This window comes from Lytechinus variegatus, chromosome 6, assembly GCF_018143015.1.
Source record: "Lytechinus variegatus isolate NC3 chromosome 6, Lvar_3.0, whole genome shotgun sequence".
Lineage (NCBI taxonomy): Eukaryota > Metazoa > Echinodermata > Echinoidea > Temnopleuroida > Toxopneustidae > Lytechinus > Lytechinus variegatus.
In genome coordinates, this window is record NC_054745.1 from 26503888 (window position 1) to 26528888 (window position 25001).

At 37.2% G+C, this 25001-nt stretch overlaps 1 protein-coding gene across 2 annotated transcripts in view; it reads left to right on the plus strand.

Annotated features, from left to right (window-relative positions):
• LOC121417280 (aldehyde dehydrogenase family 3 member A2-like) overlaps positions 1 to 25001 on the plus strand; it is a 38262-nt gene that overhangs the window by 11179 nt on the left and 2082 nt on the right. For both annotated transcript variants that reach the window (XM_041610923.1, XM_041610924.1), the window contains exons 2-13: positions 2002 to 2086; positions 4575 to 4656; positions 5519 to 5662; positions 7203 to 7298; positions 8595 to 8816; positions 10082 to 10245; positions 13598 to 13828; positions 15496 to 15622; positions 19387 to 19457; positions 19841 to 19956; positions 23105 to 23240; positions 24620 to 24758. In XM_041610923.1, coding sequence (XP_041466857.1) covers positions 2019 to 2086; positions 4575 to 4656; positions 5519 to 5662; positions 7203 to 7298; positions 8595 to 8816; positions 10082 to 10245; positions 13598 to 13828; positions 15496 to 15622; positions 19387 to 19457; positions 19841 to 19956; positions 23105 to 23240; positions 24620 to 24758 — 1596 coding nt within the window. In that variant the 5' untranslated portion in view covers positions 2002 to 2018. The remainder of the gene's footprint in view (positions 1 to 2001; positions 2087 to 4574; positions 4657 to 5518; positions 5663 to 7202; positions 7299 to 8594; positions 8817 to 10081; positions 10246 to 13597; positions 13829 to 15495; positions 15623 to 19386; positions 19458 to 19840; positions 19957 to 23104; positions 23241 to 24619; positions 24759 to 25001) is intronic.

Sequence of the window (25001 nt, forward strand, 5' to 3'; positions counted from 1 at the left end):
TAAAAGACTTGTACGAGATGACATCATTTTTGACCTGACATATGCCTCAGGTCCTCACACACGTCCACTATCAGAATCGAGAACCTCGCCACTTCCATTCTACGGTTCTCCTAAATCATAGTCGAGGTGTACGTGAGTGACGTCATTTTAAAGGGCCCAGCAACTGACAAATCATGGGAAAATTGAAACAATGCGAAATTTGCAAAAGGCCAATTGACTTGCATAATATAATCCGTCCGTCATGAGGGCCCGTCGGACTAATGCTATATAAGCACGAATTTGACCGAACTCTTGATGGTTATTTACGTACTTCGGATCATCGCAGTTCCAGTTTCTAACATTCCCAATTCCTAGACTCAAAGCAGGTCTCTTGATTGCTAACCCCAAATAAATAAACCACTGTGAAGGTACATGTTTCATGAAAACACGCAGTTTACTTCTGGTTGGTCAGTCTACTTACTATTGCTCTCCTCCAGACCTCCCAGACATGCCACCGTCTATTACATAACACCCTCAGGCATGCAGCCAAGTGAAAGACTTGAATCCCTTCTCTGTTCCGAGATAAGCCTTGATTTCACCATGATTTGTCAATAAAAGGTCGCTTTAACCACTCAAGCTTAGCATGAAGATCAACCTTTCCCTTCTGAAACACAGTTTTCAGTGACTTTCCAAAAAATCAATGTAAGTTGTGCGATACATTATATGAATTTATCATATTTGAAATTGCTTTTTGATCTCCAAAATATATATCGATGTATATACAGTGCGTCCCAGAAAAAACGAAACCGAGATTTAGCGATCATTTATCATTACTTAATCATAAATAAAATAGACAAATGACCTACCAATTTAAAGCTTAGAATCTCCTCTTTCATCTGATATTACTTAGATTATTTCTCATTCACGCATGAGTGAGCAAATGCAATTTGAAGAAAGGATATCAAAAACTCATTTGGCGGGGGGTATCTGGGTTTCAAAAAGAAAACCACATTTTTGAAAAGTTCAATATCTCCTCTTTAATTTGATACCTAAATTACAGAAAATGGTCACGAAATAACAAAGTTCTGGTCATTTGAAATAAGGCTTGAATTTCAATAATTTCATAAAATGAAGAGGTTCTCCAGGATGGCTTTCAAACTCTCTCGACACTCTGTTTTGTTGACGATCAGCCATGCATTAAATTTTTTGTTCACCATCGAAAGCTTCTGTGGGAAACCGATGAAAACACGTTTATCTCATGAAATTATGGAAATACAAGCCTTATTTCAAATGAACAGAACTTTTTTATTTCTTGACCATTTTTTGTAATTTTGGTACCAAATTAAAGAGCAGATATTGAACTTTTCAGAAATGTGGTTTTCTTTTTGAAACCCATATAACCCCCGCCAAATGAGTTTTTGGTATCCTTTCTTCAAATTGTTTTTGCTCACTCATGCGTGAATGAGAAATAATCTAAGTAATATCAGATGAAAGAGGAGATTCTAAGCTTTAAATTGGTAGGTAATTTGTCTATTCTATTTATGATTAAGTTATGATAAATAATCGCTAAATCTCGGTTTCGTTTATTCTGGGACGCACTGTATATATATCCAAACTTACGTAAAAAGGAATCAAAGTGAGTGAAATGGCAAGTGTGCACAATTTGCACCTTTGCATCACTCGACCAGGTCGCCAGGCGACGGTACGCCAAATCTTCCGGTCGGGCAGCGTGTCATGACCCGCTGGCTATCACGCTTTTTCATGTGGATGTGAAATCTATTAATATTTGCATCTATATTGAACAATGGCAGACAACGATGTTGACTCGAACAATCCGATGCATGCGACGCCGTTCTCGTTCACTGCTCTTAGTTAAAACTCTATTATCATGTTCGCATCGGCGCTAAGCTTGATTTTAGGTCGCACTTACATCTTTGTGAAACACCCCCCAGAAATATTACATGTATGCTTATCCTAATTAATGATTTCCTTCTCTTCATATTTGATGTTTTGTAATCTTAGACTGCTAACAAGAGCCTATGTGGCACCCGATAAGAAACTCTATCAGATATCTCTCGACGATCAAGAGCGGTTGGACCATTCAAAGGCAAGTTAAAATTTTGAACAAGTTTATTAAACAAGTGTGGTCAGAGGTTGTTTGAGGCCAACAAACCTAGGATTTATTTATTATTTATTATTGCTAAGAAAGCATGAATGCATGTAAGCAAGCAACCAGGGGACTGACGGCTTAAGGTCCTCGAAGGACCTGGTAATGAGGATTAATGCCTTTAATACCAAAGGGCATTAGCTCACCAAGTGGGAATCGAACCCGGATCACAGGAATACGAATCCACCGCTCTATCTACCGAGCTAGATCACACCTCCACTCTCTCTCTCTCTCTTTATTCTTTATGATGATTTTGAAAGTTTAATTTCATTTTGAAATTCACAGGAATTTCATATTTGTGCTAGATACTTCTCAACACAAACATTTCAGATTACACTTTTTGTTCAGCAGTGACATATCATGATAGAAAATGTAATATAAATTATAGATTTGACATTTATATATTTATGTCAATGTTTGAAAATATGATAAAAAACAATAGAATACATTTGGCACAAATATGACTTTTTCTTCCACCTGAAATATTCCTTAATCCCAACAGCATCCCAATCTTTTAGAGCTTAATACGCTCTTTCATTTAATACCAACTTTGTCATGGTAGTATTTTTATCTCTGAACATACATGTATATAGTAAATTCTACAATATTTGGCAAGCGAACAAATTCAACTGCATGCATATTCCATGGGGTGTTTGTAAACTTTTAAACTTCATCAGGGAAAAATAAGGGAATTTTGTTTTCTTGAAAAGCTGGGAACCCTGTTATTAGACCCCCTAAGGCCCATATTCTGAAGTCGGGTTAATGTAAACTCAGCTCTAAAGTTGTGGTTTAACTATGGACAGCCAATTGTGACATACATGTACATGTAAATCTCAAAATGTAGAGGTTCATTTTAGTACCTCATTTGATTCTCAAATCATTCTTAACTTTGTGGGGAGGGATAAAGTTAGTTGTCTTCACAATCAAAGCACTAGGAAAGAGCACAGAAAATGTAAAGAAAAATACATTGTCAGAGATGCTAAGTTCAAAGACCAGCTATGCGTGAGATTTTCTGTGAATCTGAGTGAGATCACAGACATTGTGTACAATGTATATGGGGATAGGCTGTGATAGTTGCGTGAGACAGAGATTTGAGGGGATGAACAAGAGTCCAAAATGCTTGAGTCTCACGCATAATGCGTGAGACTTGGTAACTCTGCATTGTAAACAGCGTAGGGTTAGACCATGAACTAGGTTTAAACCAACTTTGAATACAGGCCTGTAGAGTACTGAAGTGTGACGTCATCAATTTTTCACCTTTTGCATATCAGCGTTTTTGAAACGGTATTTTGGTGGAGCATGGTGAAAAACCCCCACTACCGAAATTAGGTGGGAATCAGTCCATGGGGACCTGAGATATGACCTCATGAATACATAATTACCCCCATTGAAGTCAATGTGTTATTGTCCTGGGGCGGTATTCTGAACATTGTCTTATCTCCATATTTTATCTTATCTCAGAGATATGACAAAATCGGTATTCTGGTGGATGTCATAACTTTTGTCACAAAAATTGTCATAAATTTTGTCTTATCTCTTTGGCGCGCACCAAAAATACGCGGCTTTAATGCGCGTAATCCTTTTATACAAGCAAAAGATATGACAAAAGTTATGACAGGGGGTAGCAGTCATAAATTTTGTCATATCTTTTAGTACCAAATATCCCGATACCCTGCCGACTGAATGTCAAGCATATAACGATATCATTTAGATTAGATTGTGGTATTAGTTTCACTCATCATCCACGACAATTTTTAAAATTATTTTTTCATGCTACAATTAGTTAGGCCCTACATATTAATTTCTCTTTTTTTTCTCTGTTTTCCTTATTTTTCTACTTCTCCTCTAAAATCCTTCACAGCTCCCTGTCTCTCTTTGTAATTAAGCGCATCAATATTCGCGTAGTTGCGCGATGCCACCAACAGAATTGGGAATACCCCCTACCTGTCACGGGGCATTCCTATTGGCTAGAAGGGCTCCCACTGGGAACTAACGATGATTTTGATTGGATTGCTTCCGAAAAGATGGGCGGGAACTTTGAGAGATATGACAGGGAAAAGACAATGTTCAGAATACCGATTTGTGACAATCATAGCGGTGTCACATCTTGGAGAGAAATGACAAAATTTATGACAAAAGTTATGACAGAGTTACAGAATACCACCCCTGGTTCCAACCATTTAGAGCAAGGCCAATAATACACTGACTTCAGTGGGATTAATTATGTATTCATGAGATCATATCTAAGGTCCCCATGGACCAAATCCCACCAAATTCTGGTAGTAGTGGGGGTTTTTCATCATGCTCTACCAAAATACAATGTATAGTATTAAAAACGCTGAAATGCTATTAAAAAGTTGTTTTGTGACGTCATCACTTCGGTACTCTATAGAAGGTCACTTATCATTTTCATTTTTTTTTTCTGTAGGTGTATTCATCGTTTACCACATTCTCCCATCTTCCAAGGATTCACCAGACCTGTTACCATGGCAACGTTTGATGCAAAGGCGGTAAGTTTGTACTCTTTCACGCCATGACTTGGAAGTAGCAGGAAATTTGTGATTTGTATTGAGATTTGAAAAAGGACTATCAGGATAAAAGAAAAAGAATTAAAGGGCACATCATTTTCATTGAAAGGGATATTGAGGCCCTTTAATGGGGCATCCAAGACCAGGGAATAATTTTGCTTTACAAATTTAGAATAGCATTTTTGGTCAGAATAGAAAGGCTCTCAACTATTAAGTACAGTCCTATGTAAAGACTTTATGCAAAGCAGTCTTTAAAATATGTGGAGCAAATTGCGAGGGGATACCAGGAAAATTTTTCCCTGCAAGACCATGGTTTTGAAAGACCTTGGATTGATTTAAGCCCTAAATAAGACCTTACTACCGGTATATTATCAAAAATTGGCGTAGGAAAAACTTAGGGTGACAGGCAGTTTTGCCCTCATAAGACAACCAAACAGCCCCTTGAATTTGAAAAATGGAATGCTTTGGGAGACCAAATTTTCTCAAGTTTCCCCAAAGATCTGCCACAAACATTAATCAAGAACATACATGTAGAAAATCATTATTCTTCATTACATGCAGCAAATGAGATACATGTATGCTTTTACAGCATAAATTAGCCATTGCAACAAAGAAATAACGCCCCCCCCCCCCCACCGCTATCACCCCATGGTGGCAATTAAAAAAAGTCCTTAAAAATAAAACTTATTTTTATACCTACCCTCTTTGAAAAATATTGAACACCTGCATATATGTAGGCCTATATAATGCAGATCTACTGTTCATAATCTTCCTTGGGTAGAGCAATCCTAAAAAGATATCCAGACGATCTTAGAATATGAATGCACTCTTTCATTTTTAACAGGTGGTCGAGCGAGGGCGGGCTGCATTCAGAGCGGGGAAGACACGATCTTACGAAGCGAGGATCAAACATCTTTCAGACTGCCATCGCATGATCAAAGAGCATCGGCAGGACTTTATCGATGCCATTCACAAAGATTTGAAAAAGGTAAGATTAACAGCTGGGGCAGGTACAATGAAGCATCCTGACACTGATTTTCACTGACTAGTTTGCTCTTAGCCAATGAGATGCAAGGGTTTCACTAGCTTTCAACAGATTCCAGTGAAAAATCAGTGACCAGTTGTTTCATGATATGCTCCAAAGCTCAAATGAAAGGAAGATGAGGGAAAAGGGGGTGGGAGAGAGCAATCATCGTCCATTACGTTGTCCTTCATACTGTATGGGGGATATAAGGGGGAGAAGGATATCAGAGCTTCTTCCATGATAATATGCACTTTGCAATTGTTACGGATGTGAGTATGCAGCCAAGTCAAATGATAGTACCGCTCTCATACAATCAGATTGCAGGGATTTTCTCATCCATTCTATATTAAACAAAATGACCTGCATTCTAAAGTTGTGTTCTAACTATGGAAAGCCAACTATGAAACAAATCTCTCACGGTACAAGTTCAATTTATCAACTCATTTGGCAATCAAGTCACTCATCACTGACAGGAAATGATGGTAATTGTTTTCTTCATCATTAAAGATAAATGCCAGTTGTGGTAACGATTTCAAAATGAGCTCATACAGAATCCAATGAAATGACCACCAAAGTGTCTGTTTGTAGAAATGAAAAATATGTGCCAAAGGATTCTGGAAGAAAAATTGCTGAGAAATTAGCAAATAAGCACTGGATTCCAGTCAAGCATCGGGCCGACATTCAAAGCAATTCCAACACACTGTCCCACGTGCGCTTTATGTGTTGGTGATCTTCAGTGTGAACATTTTTTAGTGTAGAGTTCAAGATTTCACAAAGTTCAGTTTATGTAACTGTGCCAGATATAGATCCTTGATGATTTAGTGACAATTAAGCTTGGTTTTACAGACTTTCTCATGAAATCAGTGTTTACTGCAACTACTGGCATTTATCATTAAAGCAAGAAGAGAGAGCACATGAGAAACAAAAATGTTAACGAGCTTTTTTACCATGGTTGTTGATTTGTGTTGTGAATCTATTGTTCAAGGGGGGATGATCTATTGTTTCAACCCCCACTTGAATACTATGATGTCACCAGTGCTGTTTACATTTTCAGCTTTGCATGATTTTAGCTCAGAGTTTATACACCATTTAAGTTAAACCAGATTTCAGAGTGTGGGCAATGGTATATTGTATCGCTTTTGTTCTCGTCCAATATTTTGGGTGCGTCATGGTCAAATGGTTATGACTATAGACTTTCAAACAGAGGGTCGTGGGTTCGAATCCTAGCCATAGCATGTTTTCCTTCAGCAAGAAATTTATCCACACTGTGCTGCACTCAATCCAGGTGAGGTAAATGGGTACCGGCAGGATATAATTCCTCAAAAAGCTGTGCGCGCCAGAATTGGTAGACTAGCTTAGCTGGGGTAATATTGGAGTGCCTTGAGCACCTAGCAAGGTGGATACGTGCGCTATACGAATCCTATATTATTTATTTATCATTATTATTATTATATTTTCATATAACTCTTTACGTGTATGTTATATCATTTTGATCCTTAAACAGCCAGCCTTTGAATCTAATGCATATGAGATCATGATGGCAGAGAAAGACCTGGTTCAGTTCATGAATGAATTAGAAGATTGGATCAAACCAGTCAATGTAAGTATAATCATCAGGAATATGAACACTCTTAACCCTATCTAGGCCGGGGTATTTTGGGAGTTCATATGGCGGGGGGGGGGGGCCTCCCAGGCCCCCCCCCTAAGATCTCGGCCGTCGACCGCGCGATCGCGCCGAAAATTGGCACACGGGTTGCCTGGGACATAATCTACAAGATCGTATAGTAATTTATTTCATGCGAATTGCTATTACGTGATTATGCTAATTTATGCGTAATTAGTATGCGAAATCATACTTTTTCCTCTAACTCCCTAAATAAAGCTCCAAATGTACTAATTCTTGGTATAGAAACTCTTTGTGCTGTTCTTAGCAAGTGTACATGAAAAAAATTGCGATATCAAATCATTTTCTTATGTATTGTTTTTTTGCAATTTGTTATGTATTTCTTTGTTTTTTGACCTTTTGTTTTTCATTGTTTTTTCAATGAAATTTGTTGGGGACTCTTCTGTGATCATAAAAAGCATAAAATAATTACATTTAGACCAGCAAAACTAAAAATAATCATGCATTTATGAATTTTGGTTGAAAACACAATTTGCATTGACTTTGTACACAAAATCACGTTTTTGAGCAATTTTTGGTCTGACATGCACTTACATAATGTTGCGTAATTTCGGAACCACGTACCCGGGTGATGCAAAATTGATCTCAAAAGTTGCGCAAGACTTGAAAGTAAAATGTCAGCGAGCGGCGCGGTCAAAAAAATTTGCGCGGCGAAAATATCGCACAATTTGTTGAGGGGGGGGGGCCTCCGAGGCCCCCCCCCCCCCGGCTTAGATAGGGTTAAGACATTCCAATCAAGTGTCAAATATTACCTATCTTTACAATCATATTAGTGAAGGCCATGTTTTTTCTTCATATGAATGTTATGTTTGATGATTTAAATTGTGATTATTTCCAATGTTTTTGTTTATGTGTAGCGCCTTGAGTTATGATCCATTAGAAAGTGCGCGTTAGAAATATTAGGGAACTTTGATCTGCCCAAAAGTCATAAGCATGGTAGTCAGTCAGACTCTGTTATATTTTGTTGCATATCAATACAATATCCATTGAATAACTGGTTATGGTGGTTTTTATAGTGTTTTTTTACTTGTTCACTGCAACAACTTAAAAAACATGCGAAACTGGAAATAGGTTTGAATAATTATCAGAATTTTCAAACTTCATCAGGGAAAAATCAGGGAATGTATTCTTGAAAAGCTGGGAACCCTGGTGCACAATTAGACCACTGTTCAATCTCGTTTTTTCTTCCATCTCTACATGTATCTTTCCTAGGTGTCCACCAACCTGATGACCGTGGGCAAGGTGGCCTACAACATCTGGGAGCCCCTGGGCCTGTCCCTCATCATAGGAGCCTGGAACTACCCATTCCAACTGGTCATCGAGCCCCTCGTGGGCGCGATGGTCGCGGGGAACACCGCTATCATCAAACCATCGGAGCTCTCACCCGAAACGGCCCTTCTCTACGAGAGGCTTATTCCACAGTACCTGGACAATGTGAGTTGTTGCTTTGATAATTAGATTGGTTTTCTTTATTTCTGACCTTTTAACCCTAGTTCGGCCACTAGGATATTTTAGTGTAAATCATAAATCCTCCCAGGACCCTCCCTCCCCCTGCCTTCTTCTAGATCTAAATCATGAATTGTGCAATCATCCCGGCAATTGGCACATGGTATGATTATGACAGAATTTACAGAATTGCTGAGTGAGTCATGGCTAGATCTGGATCCCGTTTCACAATGACTTGTTATGATGAAAAATTTACTATAAGCGGATGAGATTGAAGATTTTAACTGTCAATGTAAATTTATTATAACAAGTTTTATGAAACACACCCCTATACCAAAGTTTGATTGAATTCTCAAGAATGTTACCCTCTCTGTGTAGGAGAGTTGTCAAGTTGTGAATGGTGATGGGAAGAAGTTAGCACTGAAGTTTGGTCACATTCGCAAGACTGGTATCACTTATTTTTAGGCATGTAATGAAGTTGTGAATGCTGATGCTATAACCGCTGATATTTTAGAACAGTACTTTGATCACATACTCAAGACTGGTATCTCTTCTTTTCAGGACTGCTCTCAAGTTGTTAATGTTGATGCAGGATAAAAAACTTGAGTTGTTAGAACCAAAGATTGATCACATTCTCATTTATGTTTTGACTGGTACCCTTTCTATTTAGAGTGATTTCAAATTGTGAATGGGATGCCAAGGTATCAAGCAGAAGGTATCAGCTTGTTTGATCCTATTTTTTCACTGGTACACTTTCTTTTCAGGACTGCTCTCAAGTTGTTAATGCTGATGCAAGATAAAAACCAAGTTGTTAGAACCAAAGTTTGATCACATTCTCATGTATGCTTTGACTGGTACCCTTTCTATTTAGAAATGCTTTCAAATTATGAATAGGGATGCTAGGGTAACAAGCAGAAGATATTAGCTCAAAAGTTTTATTACATTCTACCATTTCTTTTCAGGACTTCTCTCAAGTTGTTAATGCTGATGCAGGATAAAAATTTGAGTTGTTAGAACAAAAGTTTGATCACATTCTCATGTATATTTTGACTGGTACCCTTTCTATTTAGAGTGATTTCAAATTGTGAATGGGATGCCAAGGTATCAAGCAGAAGGTATCAGCTTGTTTGATCCTATTTTTTCACTGGTACACTTTCTTTGCACGATTTTGATCAAGTTGTGAATGTTGATACTAAGATAATTGAGGACAGAAGTTTGATCACTATCTCAAGACCGGTACCCTTTCTTTTCAGGACTGCTATCAAGTTGTGAATGGTGATGCGAAGGTAACGACCGAGGTGCTGGCTCAGAAGTTTGATCACATTCTCTACACAGGAAGTGGTGTAGTAGGGAGGATTGTGATGACAGCTGCTGCAAAGCACCTAACACCGGTCACTCTGGAGCTTGGAGGAAAGAGGTGAGTATTGACCAGTTCGTAGTTACTTCATGGGCAATTTTGGTCAAATGACCTTTCATTTCTTTCACTATGATAGGCAGATTTCAAAGCAAGGTATTACATAAGCTTGCCTTACATAGCAGGATGAAGAAATTGAATAGACCAGGTGACTAGAATAGCACACCAATGAACACTTAATGAAGGTATTTTTGCATCCCTACTTTACATGCATATCTTAGCATGTTGCACAATGTACTTGACAAACTGTGAAAACCAGTCGTTCGTGGAAGCATTGTTGTTTTTTGTGGATGTAAATGAAAACGACAATTCAAAAGAATATATGAATAATCGAGACATCAAAGTTGGTGCTTATCTCATTAGATTTTAAAGCACCATGTCACTTTAGTACAAATGACCTTCTGATGATCATGCGTAGAATCTTTTGATCATGCGCAGAAAGGAACTACGAACTGGCTTATTCTATCTTTGTCATGTTTGGCCCCAGGGTGACCAGACGTCACGTATTTCCCGGGATTGTCCCGTATTTTAATTCTTTGTCCTGGCGTCCCAACAAACCCTTCCCGGGACGCCTATACGTCCCGTATTTGAGATTATTGAACAAATTGTATTCAAAAGTGATGAATTTTCATCAAAATAACCAACAGATGACGAAGTAGAGACAACAATAAAATCGATAAATAAACTTTTGCAAGTTCTGCGGTGATTTTATCGCTAACCCAATACATCGCAAATGAACTGACCTCCTGCCATTGTGTAGCAGGCTTCTAGCTGGCCATGAGCAGATTCTCTACACCAAAACAATCACAAAATTGGCAGGAAATTTGTATAATTACATTATGGGTTCTCAGATTACTGATTTGGAGATAATTATGTAATTGGTGGAACAAGTTATTGAGTTTTCATAACTAGATCTAGTTGTTTCAGCTTTTGTTTTGAGTCTTGTCGTGTATGATGCCGCGATGTTTCATCTAACATTTAAGTTAAACAAAACTTTGAAATTTTATTCTTTCTAAAACATTTTTTTAAAATTTTTTAAAAATATATTTGAGAAACACCTAATATCATCATAATTTTTGTTAGATGATTGGATTTTTTTATTTGCTTGAAGTTTGAACCTTTTTTCTTCTGTCTTTCTTTTCTATCCGTCTTTCTTCATCCTTCTATCCTTCCTGCCTTCCCGTTTTTGTTCCATCCATCTTTATTTCATATTTGTCTTTCCTGATCCTATCTCTCTGTTCATTTTCTTGCTTTCCTCCTTTTTCTTACCCATCTTTATCAAATTTCTTTTTTTATTTCCTTCATTCTTTCTTTCTTTCTTTCTTTCTTTTTTCTTCCTCCTCCCTTCCTTTCCTTATTCTTTTAATTCTTTCTCTTCCATTATTTTTTCATTCCCTCTTCACTTCATTCTTCCTCCCTTTCTTTCCTCCTTTCTTTCATTCTTTATTTTATTTTTCCTTCTAATTCTTTCCCTTATTCTTTCTTTCCCTCCCTTTCTCCCTTAATTCCTTCCTTCCCTCCTCCCTTACTGTTTTCCTTCTTTCTTTTTTTCTTTCTTTCTTTCTTTCTTTCAAAGAATGAAGGAAACATTTTTCTTTCCTTCATTCTTTCTTTCCTCCTCCTTTTTCTTACTTTTTTTCTTTCTCTCTATTTTGTCTTTCACACATGTATTCTTCTTCCGTTCCTTTCTCTTTCTTTCTGTATTCAATTCAATGAATGATGGAAACCCTTTTCTCTCTTTTATTCTTTCTTTCATCCTTTTATTCTAACTTTTTTATTCTTTTTTCCCTTTAATTTTTTCTTTCTTCCCAATTTATCTCTTTTCTTTCTCTCCTTCATTCTTTCATTCACCCTCCCTTCCAATACTTTATAATTTTCACAGGCCTAACACTGTGTAGCCTTTGTTGATCTTTTTTGTCGATTGTCCGTATTTCATTTTGTGAAATCTGGTCACCCTGTTTGGCCCTTATTCTGAAGTTGGGTTCAACTTTAATAGACAGTGGTCTAATTCTATGCTAAAATTATTGGAAGCCAAAAGTGCCAATTTTTTTATCAAGTTGTATGTTTCTTGTGTTTACTGTGCTCTCTCCTGATTCATCGATGGTGAAGACAATCATCTATTATACTTCCTTGACAATTATGAATGATTTGAGAGCCAAATGAGTTAAAATATGATATCTCTACTGTTAGTGATTTATGTAACAGTTGGCTATCCATACTTAAACCAAAACTTTAAACCTGAGTTTAAGTTAAACCTGACTTTAGAATACGGGCCTTTGTGTTCACTTGTTCACAGCCAAATGAGGTGAAATATGATATCTCTACTGTTAGTGATTAATGTATTAGTTGGCTATCCATACTTAAACCACAACTTTAAACCTGAGTTTAAGTTAAACCTGACTTTAGAATATGGGCCTTTGTGTTCACTTGGCCCGGTATTCATTTCGGTACTTATGCCAGAACTTGAAAGATTTACTTGAAGGCCTGGTCCCACTGCACGGAAAAGAATCATTGGAAAACGTTATGTATCCGATGTGTTCTATTTGGACATGTGCTTCATACGCTCTATATCCATCGAGCATCCGTCAACTGTGATTTGATTGTTCGCCCATTTTGTCCATTGTCTGAAGCAGATGAAAACGGATGGAGCCACCCCGAAATTTTGCTTGTCCGCTGTATCCGTTATGAATATGTTTTGTGTCCATCAGCCAGTGGGACCAGGCATTTATATGTAAAATACTTAACCATCTTTCTTATACAAATGTCTTTTCTTTAATAATAAATACCGTTCAGAATGCTCTCCACAGTTCAATATATCACACTGTTTTACAAATAATAAGTATCCAAGTGTATATGATATTTACGAAACATGTACTGTATATAAAAGAGATAAAGAAAGAGGAAATCAATAATCGGAAAAGAAATATTTTTAGGAGTTTCTTATATTGATCTGTAGGCTTTGATCATTCAAGAAGAAGGAATGTTTGGTTCTTTATATGCTGTTGCAGTAAATGTGCGATCACTCAGTCTTTGGAATGGTAAACAAAATTAAATGTGTTACTATGGTGACACAACATTTGCTCCTGCAACAATTGCTCCAGGCTTAATTTCATCTAAGATGTAGGATGAGGATTGCATTAGGGTTTTATTTTAGGTTTAGGGTAGGGTAAAGTGTTAAAGCCAGGGTTGAAGCTGGCCATTCCATCAGTGTGTGGAATTTAGAGCAGAACAATTGTGACCGGTGCAAGTTTTATGGAACCTTTTAGTCATCGAATCAATAGAATCAATTGTTCAAATTATTCACGATCAATTGTTAAGTTTTGTGATACTTAGCCACCATCTTTGTTCATTTCAGTCCTGTGTACATCGATTCGAACACGGACATCGATACCTCTGTGCGTCGGGTCACATGGGGACGCTACATGAACTGCGGGCAGACCTGTGTCGCTCCGGATTACATCCTCTGTCACTCACGAGATAATGACAAGATACTGAAAGCGTTCAGAGCGAACATCAAAGAGTTCTTTGGGGATGACCCACAGAAAAACCCTGCCTACGCTAGGATCGTCAACCAAAGGCACTTCAAGTAAGTGGGTCAATGTTTAGGGTGGTCTGGCCTGTAGCACAAAGGTTAGTGATTATTCGCTAGTTTGAAAGAACGAATCTGATTGGTTCCCAGTCAGTGTGCAGAGCGAAATGCACATGCAACGATGAGTTTGATAGGCCACTTCATTTAGCAATTAGATCGCCAAACTTTGTGTTACTGTGCCCAGATTAGATTTTAAGATCACAAGCTCAAAGGTCTCAAGAGGTCATTATTAGGAGCAGAATTTCTCTATCACATAATTAGGAGAATGTCGTCATTAATTGAAGGTCAGAATTATCAGTATTGTCACTGATGAATTCATTGCAAAGATGGGATTAGATTTTAGGGTCACAAGGTAAAAGGTCTGAGATGTCGTTGATAAAATATTCTCTTTTTCGTTTTATTTCTCTTTCATATAAACAAGAGAATATCAATGGTATCAGTAGGTCAGATTATACAACTCCCAAGAATGTTCTGTAATCTGATTGGTCCTATTTGGATCACATGATATTCAGCAAATTGCACTATTGCATCTAAAATGCACTATCCTGACCTCTGATGTCATACCTAATGCACTATCCGTCAGAGCGCAGGATAGTGCGAGGTCTGGATTTATCTAGAATTTAGATGAAATATTCGGGGCAACTCAGTAACATTGGGGAGAGGGTAGTTGTATAAAACAAACAATGCACGCATTCTTGTGCAAAGAGGACCTAACTAATGAACTCTGTGCTTGACTCGCCAAATGGATATACCACACTCGGTCTTGCGGACCTCGGTGCAGTATATCCATTGGCTCTTCTCGCACATCGTTCATTATTTGGCCTTGCATGCATGCGTACATGCATTATTTGTATAATATGGTGATCGGTGGTAAGACTGATAATTCTGATCTCTACATTGTACCCACTGGCAAATATCTCATTAGATATTAAAGTCACAAGGTCATAGGTCACAGAGTTCATCAATATAAAATTTCTCTCTTTGCTTTATTTAACTAGGAAAATATCAGCAATAATGGAAGGTCAGAATATGGTGATAGATGATGAGACTGATGAATCTGATCTGTACATTGCCACCATTGTGGAGATGCTCTGATTAGATGTTAGCGTCACAAGGTCATAGGTCACAGAGGTCATGGATATATATATTTTTTCTTTCTTTGACCTAACTAGGAGAATATCAGCGATATTGGAAGGTCAGAATGTGGTGATTGGTGATGAGACTGATGAATCTGATCTTGACATTGTTTTCACCATGACAATGATCTGGGCTCCGTAACTCCAAGATTAGCGATCAATCGCTAAATCAACTGACCAATCATTATCAACGTTACACGCGCATTAGGTTTAAAATATTGACCAGGGACCAATCAGAGCGTTTTTTTCATATTTGCAATTCATCGCAAACCTTTGTGTTACGGAGCCCAGATTAGATTTTAGGATCACAGGTCAAAGGTCATAGAGGTCATTGATGGAAAATTTCTCCTCTCTTTTATTCAACCAGGCAAAAATCAGCGCTATTGGAAGGTTAGAATACCGGTGTTGGTGATGAGACCGATGAATCCGATCTGTACATTACGACCATTGTGGAGATGCTCTGAGCAGATTTTAGGGTCACAAAGGACATTAATGTAAAATTTCTCTCTTTCTCTTACCTACAACTAGGAGAATATCAGAAATATTGGAAGGTCAGAATGTCGTGATCGGTGGTGAGACCGATGAATCGGATCTGTACATTGCCCCCACTGTTATACTGAACCCAAGCGAAACTGCTAAATGCATGACGGAAGAGGTACGTATTGAAACTAAAGCCAAGGAGAATCGCCCAATTAGGATTACTGCAGCTAGATTGATCTTAAAGGGGAATCCAACCCAAATAAAAACTTGTTTTTATAAGAAAAAGAAAAATCAGACAAGTTGATAGGTGAAAGTTTGAACAATATTGGACAAACAACAAGAAATTATGAATTTTTAAAAGTTGTAGATATTGGTAATCACTATACCCATGGAGACTTCAAATTGGCTGCAAATGGGATGTCATAGTGATGTAAGGCAAGGACTACTCTTCCATGTACTCCAATACATATTATAGCTAAAATATTATTTTTCCCAAAAGTTTTATTTCAAATTATTTTTTTCTTTGATAAGGACATAAAACATTATACTACCTGGATTATATTACAATTACTGCCCCAGGGGAATGGGTATTTAGGAGAAAACCACAATCACCTGATAATAAAGTACGTGGCCTATGGGAAAGTTGTCCTTGCCCCTTATCATAATTTACTTACCCAGTTGCCAATTTGAAATCTACATACTATTAGTGATCTCAATTTTAAAGTAGCTATAACTTTCTTATTGCTTGTCCGATTTCTTTCAAACTTTCGCCATTCTGTTAAATTCATTTTTCTCCTTCCCAGCAGAACATGTTTTGGCCAAGGCTGGATTCCCCTTTAAATTCTTTGCATGATTATTATTGCGATTTAATGAATTTGATTGTATGAATATGAAAAATACAACATTAGCAAGCCTGCCAAGTTGTACTGATATTCTGTGTTTGGTACTGAAAAAATGAGAAGAATAAGCCTGTTCACGATTGTAAACTGCGCACGAGCAGAAAAAGGTCATTTGAGATGAACCATGAAGGTGGCTTTCAAATTCACTGACATAGGCATTTGTGATTTGATGATTATTCATGTATTCCTTTCAAAATATTCATTTTATCACATCCAAGCTGAAGAGTAATAAATAGAGCCTTCATAATCACTGGTATTTGACAGTAGCCTAGACAGTAGTCAAATGTGCCAAAGGCAGACAATAAAACAGATTTCCAAACTTTATCCCTGATGTACTATTCTAGTCACCTGGGGCCTGTTGCAGAAAGAGTTGCGTTTAAACGCAAGTCAAAAAATCAAACGCAAGTCCCAAATGCGCGCTGTTGATTGGTTGAAAATCAAGTTGCGCATGATTTTTAGAGTTGCGATCGATTGCAACTCTTTCTGCAACGGGCCCCTGGTCTGTACAATGCCTTTTGTTCTTAGAATTTGAATACTCTACCAGTAAAACTTACGCAACATCTGCATTTGAAAATGATAGTGCTTATCCTAATGAAAAATCACAAAGGTCATTTGAGAAAAGTTGATCATGACCTAACCGTGAACTGGCTTATTCTGATGGTTTCATGCAAAATACTGATTTCTCAAGTTTCAGTTTATGTGCTGACCTGTGGTAATCCTTTGAAAATTCTGATTTTCTCACCAAAATGCTGATTTTCAGCTTTAAAAACACTGAAATGTTTTTTTTCATGTTGGTAGCTCTGTATTAGCATACAGGGCCCCGTCTTACAAAGAGTTACGATTGATCCAATTAATCATAACTCTATGGAAATCCTTCAGTGTCGTAATTTTTTTCTACAGGAAATTTGCAAAATGTCCTTTGTAAACAAAGGAGAACACACCAAATTGTCAAGAAATCAATGAATTTATGGATATACATTCATATCTAGAACAAGTTTTGAGCAAACATGTATTTTATATGATGACTTTGCTGGCTTTCCATAGTTGCGATAGATCGGATCAATCGCAACACTTTGTAAGACGGGCCCCTGAGCTGCCAACCAACTTCATAAGGCGTCTTTTCTGGGGGCCCGTTGCAGAAAGAGTTGCAATCAAACGCAACTCTAAAAATCATGCGCAACTCTAAAAATCACGCGCAACTTGATTTTCAACCAATCAACACGCGCATTTTGGACTTGCGATTGAATTTTTGACTTGCGTTTAAACGCAACTCTTTCTGCAACGGACCCCGGATTTTGATTTACCTCTGCTGCAACAATAAAAAAAAAATGCAGTGCTTGCTGGTATTGGTGTTAAAAACTGATGAATGTCGTTGGGGGGGGGGGGGTGTGGTCTGGTGGTTATGACTCGTCTTTCAACCTGAGGGAGGTTGGTTCGATTCTGATCAATCGCCTGTTTTCCTTCAGCAAGAAATTTTCCAACATTGTGCTGCACTCAACCCAGGTTAGATGAATTTGTACCTGGTAAGGAAGCAGTTCCTCAAATGCCTAAGTAGTTGTTATATATAAGAAGAATTGTAAAAGCAATTACGTTTATTTATTTAGTTATTTCCTCTTTAAGGATATTTATAGCTTAAAATGATCAAGAACATTCCACAAAATGTTTGTAAAAGCTTTTGTTAAGCAGGCCTCTGCCTATTTAAAGGCCAAGGATTATTGTTATTTCTGAATAGAGATTACTTTACAATAGACTTGTATTGTTAGTGTAAGCAACAATAGGCTTAGCTATTTTGTTGACACATGTTAATTTTGCTGAGGTCATTCAAGAGTCTTCCAGGATGTGATTACTCCAGAAAGAAGGAGAATGTACTTTTTTTAAAGACAATACCAGAAGCTTCCAGAAGAGTGAATACTAGAAGCCTCTAGAATAGTGAATACTAGAATGTTCTAGAATAGTTGAAATGTGCATATATATATATGTGCATGTATTCGACAGTCCCTCAGGCTCAATACACCAACCTAGAAATGTTCTTTCCGATGAAGTTTTTTTCTTGATTCGTGTTCCTAAGGGGTCCTAGAACAAATTCAGCTCGGTTGCCCAAAGTTGCCGTTTGGGCAATTTTGCTAATTTGCATAAATCCAAAATGGCCGCCAGATGCCATCTTAAAAACCTAACGTGTGAACCCCTTGCCCAAAAATAATGAGTAATGACTCTTCTTAGGGGTTTAAGGGTGTGTAGAATCGATTCCTGTTATCATTTTCGCAATTTAAGGTAATCTTCAGGTCAAAAACAAGATGGCCGCCAGATGCCATCTTGAAAAATTGACTTTTGATCTCCTTGCCCCAGAATGACGAGTAATACCTCTGTTTGGGGGTTTTAGGATAATAATAATAAATAATAATAAACAGTTCTTGTATAGCGCATATCACAATTATGAATAATGTCTCTATGCGCTTCCAAAGGACTTGGATATTATTACCCCAGCTGTAGCTCAGCTGCCGTAATTACAGCGCATACGCATTTCAAGGAATAAATTCCTGCCAGGTACCCATTCACCTCACCTGGGTTGAGTGCAGCACAATGTGGATAAATTTCTTGCTGAAGGAAATTACGCCATGGCTGGGATTCGAACCCACAACCTCCTGTTTCAAAGTCCGGAGACTAATCCACTGGGCCACAACGCTCCACATGTGTAGGATTTGTAGAATTGCTTTCTGCTATCAATTTTGCAATGCCATGCCTGGGATTCAAACGTCCCTCTGATTAAACGCCCCCACGATTTTCATTATTATCATTAGGAATTAAAGGAAAATTGCCAATTTCAAAGAATAATCGGTGATCCAATCCACTTTCCCCAACGTGAATTGGTGGATTTTTTCTTAAAGTGATCTTACCAGATTTTTTGAAGGCTTCTGAGGCAGAGAAATATTAGAATTCATCAATTTTGTGTTCACATTTTATGCAGAAGTTTTCAGTGATTTTTATTAACTTATCTGCTCTCGGCTAATTCTTAACACACAGCTTTTCTCTCTTTCTTCAGATCTTTGGTCCTATCATATCTATTTTCAATGTAGATACACTAGACCAAGCCATTGATTTCATTAACGACAGGTAAGATATGGTTCCAGAAGGGAGGGGGGGATGGGAACAAATTACATAGGGGGTCAGGGTGTTATTCCCCCCACCCCCCCCCTCCCCGAAATTCTTAAAAGATCCCTGCAAACCCCAAAAGGGGCCCTGGAAAATCCTCATTCATTGTTATGTTTACGCTTATCTAATGTTGCAGATGTGAAATGTTTGCCCACCCATCCACCCCCCCAAAAAAAAAAAAAATTGCCGGGGGGGGCACAAAACGATTTGTTTTGTTACTTTATTAATTTGTTTATTCATTATTATCATCAACATCATCATTATTATCATCATTATTATCATTATCATCATTATTGTTGTTATCATTATTATTAGTATACATTCTGTTTTTTTTTCTTTGACAGGGATAAACCACTTGCGTTATATGCCTTCTCCAACAACCAGAAGACATTAGAACGCATTGCTCATGAGACATCGAGTGGAGCCTTCGTTGGAAACGATGTAATTATACATGCTGCAAGTGAGTTACTCTACATTCTCATTTATGGAGCAAATTATACTATTGCCTGTATTCTGAACTTGGGTTTAAATTAATCCCTGGGGGCTGTTTCATAAAGCTGTTCGTAAGATAAGAGCGACTTTAAGAATGACTGGTGAACCTTTCTTGCGCTAAACCATCGCCAGTGAATATACCATTTACCACAAGAAAGGATCACCAGTCGTTCTTAAAGGAGAAGTCCACCCAAACAAAAACTTGATTTGAATAAAAAGAGGAAAATTCAAGAAGCATAACACTGAAAATTTCATCAAAATCGGATATAAAATAAGAAAGTTATAGCATTTTAAAGTTTCGCTTATTTTCAACAAAATCGTTATATGAACGAGCCAGTTACATCCAAATGAGAGAGTTGATGACATCACTCACTCACTATTTCTTTTGTATTTTATTATATGAAATATGAAATATTTTGATTTTCTCGTCATTGTCATTTGAAATGAAGTTTCATTCCTTCCGAACATGTGGAATTCCATTATTTTAACATTTTGTGCTTCAGGCAAGGAGGTCCTAACCGTCAAATTCGTAAAAATTGAAATATTGTATAATTCAAACAATAAAAAACAAAAGAAATAGTGAGTGGGTGACATCATCGACTCTCTCATTTGGATGTAACTGGCTCGTTCATATAACTATTTTGTCGAAAATAAGCGAAACTTTGAAATGTCATAACTTTCTTATTTTATATCCGATTTTGATGAAATTTTCAGCATTGTTTTTATCTGAATTTTCTCTATTGATTCAAATCAATATTTTTCTGAGGTGGACTTGACCTTTAAAGTCGCTCTTAACTTACGAACAGCTTTATGAAACACCCACCTGGTTTAAAGTTTTGGTTGAACCATGGGGAGCCAAGTAGGGCACAAATCCCTAATGGTTTATTCAATTTATTAATGCATATGACACCTATATTGTCTGTGAGTGATCAATGAAGTATTTTTCTTCATTATAAAACCAAAATGACAGAAAATAATAAACATAAGAAATGTACAATATAAACAAGATTTCTGAATTTTTGGCTCCCCATAGTTTCAGCACAGAGTTGATCGTGGTCTAAGTTAAACCTGACTTCAGAATACGGGCCTTAGTGTTTCTCTCACTTAATCAATTTGAAAGAGAAGTTCATCCTGATGAAAAGTTGAAAAAATACCAGCAAAAATTAAAAAAAAAATAATTGGTGAAGGGTTGAGGTAAATCCATCAAAGATCAAGAAAGTTATTAGAATTTTACATGTAAGTTGTTCCTTTTCTGCTATTTTTACTAGAAATGTTTGGTCAGGGTGAAATTTCCCTTTAATCAAATCCAGTTCAATTAAAAGCCTGACTATATCTTAGGCAAAGTGTCTGTAATTTGAATTATACTCCAGTTTCGTCCAATATTCCAGTATTACAACAACAGCGTAGTGCTTATTGAAAGTTTTCCATTAGAATTTTGATTTGGCATCTATCATCTTCTCTCATTGATTTTGGTATTCATATTGAAATATGAATTTCTGCACTTAATTTACAGTATGATGATGATCAAGATGATGGGAATGATGATGATGGTGATGATGATGATGATGGAGATGATGAAGATGATATGATGGTGATGGTGGTGATGATGATGGTGATGGTGGTGATGAATCATGATGATGATGGTGGTGGTGATGATGATGATTGTGATGATGATAATGATGATGGTGATGATGATGATGGTGATGATGATGATGGTGATGATGATGATGGAGATGATGAAGATGATATGATGATGATGATGGTGATGATGATGATGATGGAGATGATGAAGATGATATGATGGTGATGATGGTGATGATGATGATGATGATGATGATGGTGATGATGGTGATGATTGTGATGATGATGATGATGGTGATGATGATGATGATTGTGATGATGATGATGGTGATGATGATGATGATTGTGATGATGATGATGGTGATGATGATGATTGTGATGATGATGATGATAATGATGATGGTGGTGGTGGAGATGATGATGATGATAACGTTGATGTTGATGATGGTGATCGCGATGATGATGATTATTATATTGGAGGCGGCTATGATGATTATTGTTTTTGTCTCACCTGCGAAGCAGAGTGAGACTATAGGCGCCGCTTTTCCGGCGGCGGCGTCAACATCAAATCTTAACCTGAGGTTAAGTTTTTGAAATGACGTCATAACTTAGAAAGTATATGGACCTAGTTAATAAAACTTGGCCATAAGGTTTATCAAGTAATACTGAACATCCTTTTAGAGTTTCATGTCACATGACCAAGGTCAAAGGTCATTTAGGGTCAATGAACTTAGACCATGTTGGAGGAATCAACATCCAAATCTTAACCTGAGGTTAAGTTTTTGAAATGTCATCATAACTTAGATAATATATGGACCTAGTTCATGAAACTTGGACATAAGGTTAATCAAGTATCACTGAACATCCTGCATGAGTTTCACGTCACATGACCAAGGTCAAAGGTCATTTAGGGTCAATGAACTTTGGCCGAATTGGGGATATCTGTTTAATTCCCATCATAACTTTGAAAGTTTATGGATCTGATTCATGAAACTTGGACATAATAGTAATCAAGCATCACTGAAAATTTTGTGCAAGTTTCAGGTGTCATGATTAAGGTCAAAGGTCATTTAGGGTCAATGAACTTTGGCCGAATTGGGGGTATCTGTTGAATTACCATCATAACTTTGAAAGTTTATGGATCTGATTCATGAAACTTGTACATAAGAGTAATCAAGTATCACTGAACATCCTGTTCGAGTTTCAGGTCACATGATCAAGGTCAAAGGTCATGTAAGGTCAATGAACTTTGGCCATGTTGGGTTTTTTTGTTGAATAACCATCATATCTCTGTAAGTTTATTGGTCTAGTTCATAAAAAGTGGACATAAGAGTAACCATGTATCACTGAACATCTTGTGCGAGTTAGAGTAGTATTCAAAGTCAGCACTGCTGCTATATTGAACCGCGTGATGCAGGTGAGACGGCCAGAGGCATTCCACTTGTTATTGGTACTATTATTATTAGTAGTAGTAGTTTTATCATTATTATCACCATCGTCATCATTATCATCATCTTAATCATTATTATTTTCAGTTGAGGAAATGCCATTTGGAGGAGTCGGTGGATCAGGCCAAGGGGCGTACCACGGGAAGTTTTCCTTTGAGGTCTTCTCACACAAGAAACCAGTCCTCATTGACAAGCACATGTGGTTCACCGAGAAGGCACAGTCGTAAGTTCTTTGATAGATTTCCTTAAAGAGAAATTCCAGTAGTTACGGTAAACACTGATTTCATGAAAGTCTGTAAAACCAGGCTTAATTGTCAGTTTATCATCGAGGATCTAGATCTGGTACAGTTACATAAACTGAACTTTGTGAAATCTTGAAATCTACGCTGAAAAATGTTCACACTGAAGATCACCAACACAGATAGGCACACGTGGGACAGTGTATTATTATTGCTGGAATAAAGACCCGACGGAAGTGACCGAATCTGCGCTTATTTTGCTTATTTCTCAGCAATTACACAATTTCTTCCAGAATCCTTTGGCAGATATTTTTTATTCATACAAACAGACACTTTACTTGGGTGGTCATTATATTAGATTCTGTAAAAAGTCATTTTGAGATCGTTACCAAAACTGGAATTTATCTTTAAACTATACATAGATGACATGATAATGATATCGGTTTCGATTCTATTCCATTAACACAGCTGCCAATGATGTTATTTCCTTGATCATTATGCTTTTTCACCCAAATTTCATCATAGCAATTTTTCAAATATTATATATATTTAAAATTTATTTATTTATTTGTTTATTTATTTACTTACTTACTGACTTACTTACTTACTTACTTACTTACTTACTCACTTACTTATTAATTATTGCAATGTTCAAATGCTCATAACTTTCTTGTTATTTGTCTGATTTTTCCTCAAATTTCCTTTGTTCTTATTCAATTTTTCTGTTTCTATGCAAGTCCACATTCCAAAAATCTCATTCCCCTTTAATAATAATAACGTTTTATTTAACCAGGGTAGCCACTTCAGTTAGGAAACTGCTCTACCAGCAGGCCCTGCATAACATTATATGTTATTATTACCCTTCTCCAGTCTAAATGCTGAGCGCCTAGCAAGAAGGCAGAAGGTCCCATTTTTATAAGTCTTTGGTATGACTCGGCCGAGGAACGAACCCACGACCTCCCGTTCATGAGGCGGACGCTCTACCACTGAGCCACCATGTTGACAATTTCTCCTCTTTATCTTGATGAAAACTCCTTTTTTTCATGATTATGATTATGCCCAACGTTTACTGTGTAGGCTGATGCGGATAAGTACATGTATACACTAGCTGAATAATCATGCACATGCTACCCTCTGGTCACTAGACTGAATAGCCAATGTCAATGCACTTACACTGACAAGAGATTGGAGCCTCCATGTAGAAGCTTTCGGCGTGAAATTTAAACTTTTTTTTTTTGGAGACATTTTTGTGAAGTCTACATGTACTTGATAACTTCCGGCTGCATCTTCCATTTAAAGGGACAGGACAAGCGTGATAGCATCTTTGTATGAATTATTTTTGTTTTCACTCCTTTTAATACAGACTTCGTTATCCCCCATACACCCCTGGGAAGGCCTCCGTAGCAGAGTTCTTCCTGAAGAAGAGCCCAAAGAGGAAGGGGTTCTTCTACACCTTCCTCAGACTAACGCTCATCGGCTTCCTACTCGCTGTTGTATGCAAGGTAACAAAGATTCTCTGTTTATTTTAATACTTTCTTTATATTATTTTCATTCGTTTTTATTTTTGTTATGCTAAATGATGCATAAAATCAATAATTGACTAAATAATGCCCCTAAAATACTTAAATACTTATTTTTGGTATACAGACTCTTTATAGGGATTTTTGTTCACCATGCATAACAAAAAATAATGTGACAGAATATAGTCTACATCTTTTTAATGTATCTTTGTTTTTCAACCTTTG